Genomic DNA, 9,612 nt, shown 5'->3' on the forward strand with positions numbered 1-9,612 from the left:
TTTTTTTTGGCGTATACTCACCGTCTTATTGAAGGAGATTTTATAATGGATAGAATGTGTTTAAAAATCATGATAATGGGGTTACTTTATTGCTTTTTATTATTTAGGAAAAGTGATCAAATATATAGATTTATATCGCTTACGTTCTAATGGAAATAAGTATGTATATCACGTTTTAAAAAATCAATTTCATTATTCAATCACAAAAATGGGACAAACATAAAACTGATTAATCGTTTCGTTACTAAATAAAAAATAGGCACTATAATATTGCATCTGATTTGACGAATTTAAACAAAGCACAAAAAATGAAAAATAAAACAAAATAATTTTACCGCATTGTTTGACCAAAGGGGATAATTAAAAAAATTATTACTAGATTACAAGTGTTTGAATTTTCCTTTCAAATTCTATTAGTTTTAAATTTTAGTGTTTTGTAATCGATTGTTCTCAATAAGTGGAGGCGTTTAACAACATTTCAAAAAAGTCATTAATGAATGAATTGTAAATTTACATGTTTTGCACTTAATTACCAAATAACAATTTTGCCTATAACTGTTTCATTATTGCCTAAAAATGATTTTGCCAAAACCCATAGCAAGTATGTTGATTCGTGAGTATTTTTTTCTTTCATTTTGTTTGTTAAATAGAATTAGATAGTAATTAACTATACTTTTATATGTATATATGTGTATTTATATAAAGACTTATGACTAATTGTATATATGTTAAAAATATATGTGATTGCAAAAATATATATTTATGTAGATATATGAACGATCTTATATATATGTATATGCTTAAGTGAATGATTTGTTTCCGCTATGTATTTATTATATGCAAAAGGTATAAATACAAGTTCTCTAAAATGTTTATAATGTATATATATATATATATATATATATATATATATGCCTAAAAGTTTCTTATTTTGATTTATATACTGACTATGAGTTACATAATACATTTTTTCCTAGTACAAATTTCTTGAGACAATTACACGTTTTTAAAAGCAGAATGATTCGCTTCAAAGTCTTAAATAATTGAAAAAAGTGAAGAACATTTTACAAAAAATATGAGTATAAAAATTATGCAACTCCAATTCCAAACTGCCCTACAAAACTCTGAAATACAGAACAATTGGAATTTTGCATATTAAAGAAACACAAGATTTGAAACATCTTTCACGTGCAGAATTTGTTTTCTGCACTGTTCATTTAGGGTTATTGCACCAAATAATCCTTATAGCCGCGCAATGACTTCAGTTGTTTTTTAAGCTTCGTTATTAAATCGGACGGCTGCACCAATATGGATATATCACGACCCACCGAATTTAGACGATCCCGTATCTCATTGTCCTTAAAGAACAAATTCAAGGGACGACCATTTATCTCGGTTAGTACCCAAAAGGTTAAGGTTGTGCCATCACATGATTGAGCCTGCAAAAAAACAAAAAAAAAAAACATTTGTATCCATTTAACAGGTGAATATATATGTAGTAAGAAATACCTTTGGAGGTAATCCGTGTCTAGCTGCTAAACTATTTGGCACAACATCGACAATAGTTGCTGTATTGCCATCCCGTATTAATCCCAAGCATTGACCTTCTCTTTCTCGACGAATGGCATAGCCCCTGCCGAATGGAATGCGACGAACCAAAACTTCAACCTTACAACAAAAATGAAGCAAACGTTACAAACATAAGGACAAACAGTAACCATTGCCTGTGAGGATCATGTCTACTACTTACAAAAAGCGTATTTGTATTCCTAATAATTTTATTGGCTTCGGCTGCTGAACTTATAGTAACGCCTGCTATAGAAAGTAGCTGATCACCGATGTGCAGGGCGTTATATAATACCGGGTGTTCCTTTTGCTTCCATCCAGCAACCCTGTTTAAATAGTATCACTAACATTAAAACGGATACGCCCATAACATTATATTCAATGGTAACTCACCATACGGCACCGAATGCATCGACCCAGGCTATGGAACCCACACAATCTTTTCGTCGTAGCTGTAAGCGTACACCTCCAGGATGCATTATTTCACGACGTAGTTGCATGACTTGTTGCTCCCGCAATGTCATTCGTTTTGCCGGCGACGCGTTCGAAGTATTATGGTGTCCACTGGGACCTCCACCTAAAATATTATCGCTTATCCGAAATGGTTGCGGTGGTTGACGCAAAGCTGGATTTGCTCCCGATGCTGGATTAGGGCGATTGGAAAATTCATTGTTGTTGGCTCCGCGTGAGTTGCGCTGTCCTTGGGCGTCGGAAGTCGAGGAACTACGCCTGCGTTGTTCCACGGCATCAGATGCCGTTCGATTTATAGCCATGTGGGTAGGTGTTTGTGTAGCTGCCGATGGACCAGGAACATCACCATTGTTATTGGCATTAGATATGTTATGTGGTTTGTTGTTGACATTTGTCACTGAATGCGGAGCTGAGTTTTTCGTTTTGGATGAAGACATTTTATTGAGTATATGAAAATCTCGACGACTAGGCCTTGCAGTAATAACGGCCTCGGTGAGGCCTCTCCTTAAGAGGAAAGGTGGTCTAGGAATCTGCCCTGGCGGAGCATTGGATGGAGACACGATTCTCCTCCTCTGAAGTGCTGGACTTGCCACTTTGAGGGGAGTAGGCGGCTGATCTTGGTTAACTTGACATGTTATTGGCGTTGTTTTTATTCGACTTTCTGGCTGTTCTATGCTGGCTTGCTTTATTATTTGTGCCTTTATCTTCTTATCATTGACCCCATTGACTGAAGACTTTGTGATTGGCGATAATGGTCCTAAATCTACCTTTGATTTATTTTGATTGGATTGTCTAAGAGGAGAACTCCATTTCGGTGACATTGGTGCCGATGCATTTGGCAGTTGTTGGGAAGACGATGGCATAACACTCATGTTTTCCGAAATAATGGCTGCATTGGACGATGTTGGTGATTCGATCTCAACAGCCGTATTGGCTGTTGTGGATAGAAATACCTTTTCGTAATGCATCGTGTTGCTACGATTACTTGACTTGGATGCCTTTTCAACTTCTTCCTTCAAAGAACTTCTTCGCATTGCCATAGATTTCGACTCATTTGTGTTATTTACGGTTATATTTGTGATTCCAGATGTATTTGCCGATACAATAATTTTCTTGGGCAATTTTGGCGTGGACGTTGGCGGTTGTCCTGACGTTGAACTCATGGCCGATGGAGGTGTGAAACAAGTCCCATACGAGTTATCAGTGCCTGCTACATGAACTGTAGTTATCTTACACTGATCGGCAATTGCTGTCGATGCTGCTGCCCCGCTTGAAGCCAAGGGTGTTTTCTTTGCCGGGGTTGTGTACTGATTACCAACCGACTGCGGATGTACTGCTGCTGTATCGCCTATAACTTGAATTGTGCTGCTATTGTGTTGTTGACTACTATTGCTATTCGTACTACTACTACTACTGGACGGAATGATTTGTACATTACTCTTGTATTCAAACTGTTTGGTATGTTTCACTGACGCAGACGCTACTGCAGATGCAACATGTGTTTCGGGAAATGTGAATATCTCCGCGTTAGATGCCTTATGGGGTAATTTAGGAGGTTCATAATCGCTATCACAAGTTGACGTTTTGTCACCATTAATCACATTTGTAGAGACTTGTATTATAGTGATGTTCGTTTTAGTATCAACTGACGAAGACGTTGAAGTGGTCGACGGTTGATTTTCAAATTCTGAATTTACCTCAAGTTCTGTAATATTATTACCGCGCGAGCAGGAATTCGCTACGACCAATGATTGATGAGTATCATTTAGAGTTGTGACTTCAGGTTTATGACAATTAGTTGTTAATGGATTACTGGTTTTATCAACGGCTCCCACAGAGAGGGATCGAGAGGTGTGTGGTCTGAAATAAGGAGTAATAAATCCAAATAATGAATATCTATTCACGATTAAGCTGAGAGATCAATCAATGTTACATGAAAATAAAACGTATGCTTTTGTATCTATATTGAGTTAAATATATGGACAATATTATTGTTAAAATCAGCAGAACAATGTTTTAAGATTAATTCAGTTTGGTTGTAGGAGGCCGACAGTTATAGGTGTCAGAATGGCTCCGACTTGGAAATGTTTATATATTGTTATTTACTTTCACATTAAAATTCTACCAATTATTTCATCTAGTATTTAAAACATTATTTAGTGAATTCTTTTGCTACTCAATTAAAGCCCTTAAATATGGTAGTATTTATGTATTATACCCTACCTGCCGCTTTATGTTTTCATTTATTTATTTTGAAATGTTTTCCAAAGTCAATTCGAATGAAGAGCAAAAAAATCAAAATCGACAAAGTCGACGTGACACTTTTAAAAATATTCAGTCATATATATTTCGTATACATATCCTTTGTATCAAACAAATCTTACAAATGCACAAGAGTTTTGATAGCAATGAAACCAACGACTTAACTTTAAGGTCCGCAACATTGGATAAACTATATAGGGACCAGGTTGCCGAGTTGCGAGATATGATATTAAAGAAAGCCGAAACTAGCGACATCGATATATGTCTTAAGTGGCTTAAAGTGTTTAATCAATCAAAAACAGGAGATAAGTTAGCACGCAACTGTTTGTGTACATTAATGTATAACCAGATTCAAGAATCGGGTTATTTGTCACAACCATTCATTAATCTTAATAATTGCAAACGGAATTTGGAAAGTGTTTTGGGTGAATTGGATTATCAAAGCCAAATTGATAGTATCAGCTACAGAACTGAATTTAATGTCACCTACAAGTCACACGGAGGATCATGTGATGAGTCTTTCGTCAGATCTCAAGATGAGCTCAATCAGGAAAATATACCAACTCAGGTTATATCCGAAATTCCCCAACTTATACATGAATTGGAAAGCTTACGCTTGCAATTGACGGAGAAGGAAATGGAAAATCTAAAACTAAGGAAATTGGCAGAAAAATTTCACCAAGAAAATGAATCAAGCCTTTCCAATATTAAAACCAATTTTTTAAATAGCATTCGCAAAAAACTTCTTCACTTGAAACATTGCACGTCTGTGCCAAGGCAATTGGAACTATTTGATTCTGTTTTTAAACCCATTTACTCAAGTGACCTGGAATTTATGAATATTATAAAAGAATTTGATGTTGAACTTCAGCAAATATTGAGCGAACACTTCGAAATTGAATTAATCAATTATAAGAGGGCTATAGCGAAGCAGCTTTGTCGAAAATGGCTGAATAAGAAAACAAGACTACGTGAAAAGTACGAAAGGCGTCTAAATATTCAGTCGATGACTCAGCGGTTACAAGTGAAATTAGCCAAATTAAAGAGCATATCAGAATTGCGCAAAATGTTCATAAAATCGCAAACCGAATTTGGTAAAATAGAATTGTGGGAAATCTTAGATGAGTTGGAAAAGAAATATGAGGCAGTTGTGAATGATTAGAAGTACGAGAAATAATATATTTTTTTCACATTATGTTATTATATTTTTGTTTTTCATTTATATATGCATTTGTTTTGCAAAAAACTATTTTTACCTTTTTAATAAGGATTATAAGAAAAAAACATATGAAATATCAAAGAAAATAAATATTTACATACCGTGGTATTCGACGTTCGCATTGTAATAAATTCTCAAGATTTCGGACATGATCTTAAAAAGAATGAAAAAAACTCTGTAAATAGACATTTTCATTTCATTGTGTAAGAGAATCTCAATTACCTGCAGAAGCACGATGAGCAGAAAGCACATCCAAACGAACACTATTATTAACACTGCTGCTTCCGTGATTGTTAAAATCGCCTGATCGCACACTGGGTTTGCGTAACAATGGTCCAATGCATTCGTCCTCAGTCGATTGGGAATCACTGAAATGCAAATCTCCCCTATCTAAGCTTAGTGTTAATGTTTTTGATGTTACATTTGACATTTCGTCCAGATCAACGGAAGAAGTTGATGAATTTGCATCGTTAATTTGTTCGCTATAAGCACTTATTGGATCCGACAACATATTCAATAGGTTTTGTGTTAAAGTATTCGACATAGACGACAGAAGAGGAGTGGACGTTGTCGACGTGTTTGTTCCATTAGTACTAGTAAACAAGGATGTAGAGCTAGATATTGTTGTAGTTGTTGTGGACGGTATACTATTTGTGGTTGTTGTATTAATATTAAAACTATCGTTTGTGGAAGTATTTGAGGAAGTGGATGCAGTGGTTGTATTATCGGCTTCATTTCGAGTTTCATTTGTGGAATTGTTATCGTTTACACTGGCTGTACTTTGTTGTAGCTGTTGTTGTTGAAGACTGGGTGGAATAACTCTTTCTACACCAGGCACTATTGCAGCTGGGACAGGCGGCGGTGCTGGCAATGGCGATGTTGGATCCCTCGTTGGCAATAAGGGCAGTCGAACTTCAGGCAATTTTGTATACAGGTTCTCCCTAGGAGAAAGTATTTTCATTTCTCTCAATTTGGAACGCAATGTTTCGACCCATTCTTGCATAATATCCCTGCAATAATGAAGATATAAATATAAGCCAAACAAATTCAAAACGTTAATAACTCCTCACAAACAACAACAACAACGACAACAAATGCAACGAATGAAATTGTTTTGCAATGTGCGGAATGTTATAATTGTACTGCACGTTAATGGTAAATGAAAGAAGCACCAATTAGATAATCGTTTGGGTTATTAGACAACTAGTGGGTAGTGGAGCAGCTGTAATTGCAAGCAACGAAATTTCAGGTGCGTGGTTGCTAGCATTGTAAGTCAAATTTTAATCCGGTACAAAGAAATTTTCATTCGTCATCATTTGTGTGAGTTTTTTGTATTTTGCAAGGTACGACTATGCTTTTGAGGTTACTGGGGGATATTTCAACATACCATGACATAGCATGAAAACGCAACACTTCATTGCTAAGCGTGACAACAAATTCGAATTCATGTGAGTTTGGAATTAGTGCGTGAGAAATATGTAATGTATCCTGCAGTGATACAACCCATTCTGGATTATGAGAAGGAGCTTGTCTGGGTTCGGCATAGCCCTCCAGCAATGCCTCGGTGTCGTCATGTACACAGAACACAACCCAGCTGCGTTCGCATTTCTAAAATGGGACAAAACAATCATTAGCACCACCTACTAATAACACTACCACAAGGTTGGCCGTTCGGCAGATGGAGAAGAAAGTTACCTTTGGACCGACACAAATTTTCTTGCCTTCAGCTGTTAAACGTTTTAGCCAAGTATTTTTGTGAATTTCTCGAAATTGGGCGGCCATTTGCGGATGTATGGGTACTGTTGCCGCCGCCGCCGCTGGTATTGGTCGACTGCCTATTAAACTAGGCAACACGCTATTTGATCCCGCCATTGTGGAAACAGGACCCGTTGCATTCGAACTTGCTAGAGAAGAACTCATTATGTTAAGAGATTCATGGTGGCTTCGAGCTGTCAGAATATTCCACGTCGAGAATTCACAAATCACTTATGTTTTGTGTATTTCACTTTTCTAATTTTCTGGTTGGCGTTTTGTTGCTTTCTTGCTAATTACTCCCATGGAGGTTACTTAATTATTCTTGTTTATGTCTAAGCGACACCACCAACGTCAACCATCAAACACCTGCCTTTCAAACAATTTGAATTCTGCCCAGTCTCTGTCGCTCTGTCGTTGGTTTGCTGATTTCGTATTGGCAATTGTTTTTTTTTTATCTTGACGTCTTGTGTCTAGTTGACGTCGACGGCGACGTATTCGTTATGTTATTGTTTTTGTTGTTCTTTCTTGCGGTGGTGGTGTCGTGCTGCTTTTATGGTTTTGACAAATAAATCCTTGATTCCATTCATTTATTCGTTGGCGACTGCAGCAGCACTCTTTGCGAAATCTCAATTCGTGCCTATTCCCAATTTTCGGTCAGTGTCTGGGGCTTTTAATGATTGGAATTCGTTAGTGGAGATATGAATTAACACTTTTCACTAAATATTTACAATTAAAAATTACATTTCCACCAAAAATTTTAATAAAAAATGCAGCAATCACAATAAACACTTGCAACTTGCTCACGACGCCATATTTACAATGATGCCAGATCGCCCACCATCATCAGTGATGGAAATGTCAAAATGTTGAACATAAACTAGTCAATTGGCCACACATCTAATTACTAGAGTTCGGTCCATGATGCAATGTATTATATCAAAACAAAAACCACTGTTTTTTATCAGACCATCTGTCAGACTTTATCTAGTATTATTTTCATGAATGACAGCATTACAAGTTGCTAGCAACATTGCTCTTTGACAGTTAATCTAATAGACAGCTGCATTAAATGGAGTATATATTCATTGTGCAATGGCATGGTACAATTATAAATGGTAACAGCAAATCCCAGCTGATTTGATTCCAACGTTATACTAGTGTCAATATGAATTTGACAAATTATGTTTTTAAAAATCACCCAACAGGAAAATTGGGAACGCATACAATTTGAAATTGTTCTTTATTAATTTACTCAATCTGCCTGCTGGGAAAGTTTGAGGAAGCAAATCTTTCTTGAAGGAATAACTCGCTATTCCCAGCATTGTCATATGTGTTACACATATATATGGCAGTGGCTCAATTAAAGGAAAGATGTGGAAGCGATAGAAATATAAATTTGATAGATTTTCATTCATGTTTTTCAATTTTTATTTTGAGGATTCAAAAATATTCCATTTTCAAAATAAAAATAATTTGATGATAATTTCTTTGTTTGTTTACATTTTTCTGTCAAATGAGTTGACACTAGTAGAACTTACAACAACAATTTTCCATGTGGTTGTTGTATCGTTTTTTGTACAACACTTGCTGTTACCTTTTATTATTATACCATGGTGCAATGGTAACAAAACAAAAACTTTTGTTTTTGTCACGACCATCTGTCAAATTTTTCCTTATAATATTTCACATGGTTGGCAACATTGCACATCGAATTCAAGAAATTACTCATTTTGACAATTAACCGAAACATCAGCTGCGCTAAATGGAATACTTATTTATTGTGGTATCGTTGGGTAATTGCGGAACGAACTACTTCCTTGAAATTATTCCAATATAGGATAGGAACTAGGTCCAGATCGTAATTTAGTTCGTTTTTTATTGGTTTGTTCCCGTACTGCAAGAATCTACCTGACTTTACTATTTTTTTTCGATATCATAAAGAAAAATTACGTTATCGTAGTAAAAACTAGTAGATTCCTGCAGTACGGGAACAGACCATATATCGTTCCTTTATTCCCATATTCTTCTTTAATACAATTGCTTAAAAAAGTTTCAAATGTAAACCCCGAGAAATCAGTTCGTCTTACTGGTGTTGCGTGGGTGGGTGGGATGAATAATTTTTTTTTCTAGGGCGGCGCTATCCAAACTATCTGCAACAATTGAAGCACAGCCACTCGTTCGGGCCAATACATGGATTGGTGGACTCCGCCAAAAATATAATTTTCCTTTAAATTTAAAATCACCAATAAATTATTTGACGCGCGCGCTCTGCGTGTGAAACCCGAACTGAAGAGACTGAGGAAATGAACAGTGTAGCCACATCAATAAAAAATAAGGCT

At 36.1% G+C, this 9,612-nt stretch overlaps 1 protein-coding gene across 1 annotated transcript; it reads right to left on the reverse strand.

Annotated features, from left to right (window-relative positions):
• Positions 1 to 1,212: 1,212 nt before the first annotated feature.
• LOC133334350 (serine-rich adhesin for platelets) lies at positions 1,213 to 7,440 on the reverse strand. Its single transcript, XM_061542639.1, has 8 exons — positions 7,214 to 7,440; positions 6,906 to 7,126; positions 5,741 to 6,528; positions 5,620 to 5,671; positions 1,960 to 3,897; positions 1,751 to 1,892; positions 1,510 to 1,668; positions 1,213 to 1,439 (listed from the first exon to the last, which is right to left on the reverse strand). Exons 1-8 carry the CDS (start codon positions 7,436 to 7,438, stop codon positions 1,224 to 1,226), a joined length of 3,741 nt encoding a protein of 1,246 aa, XP_061398623.1. The 5' UTR covers positions 7,439 to 7,440; the 3' UTR covers positions 1,213 to 1,223.
• Between the last annotated feature and the right edge of the window lie 2,172 nt (positions 7,441 to 9,612).

This window comes from Musca vetustissima, unplaced genomic scaffold (assembly GCF_032173495.1).
Source record: "Musca vetustissima isolate MV318-11 ecotype Yass unplaced genomic scaffold, APGP_CSIRO_Mvet_v1 utg255718, whole genome shotgun sequence".
NCBI classification, from domain to species: domain Eukaryota; kingdom Metazoa; phylum Arthropoda; class Insecta; order Diptera; family Muscidae; genus Musca; species Musca vetustissima.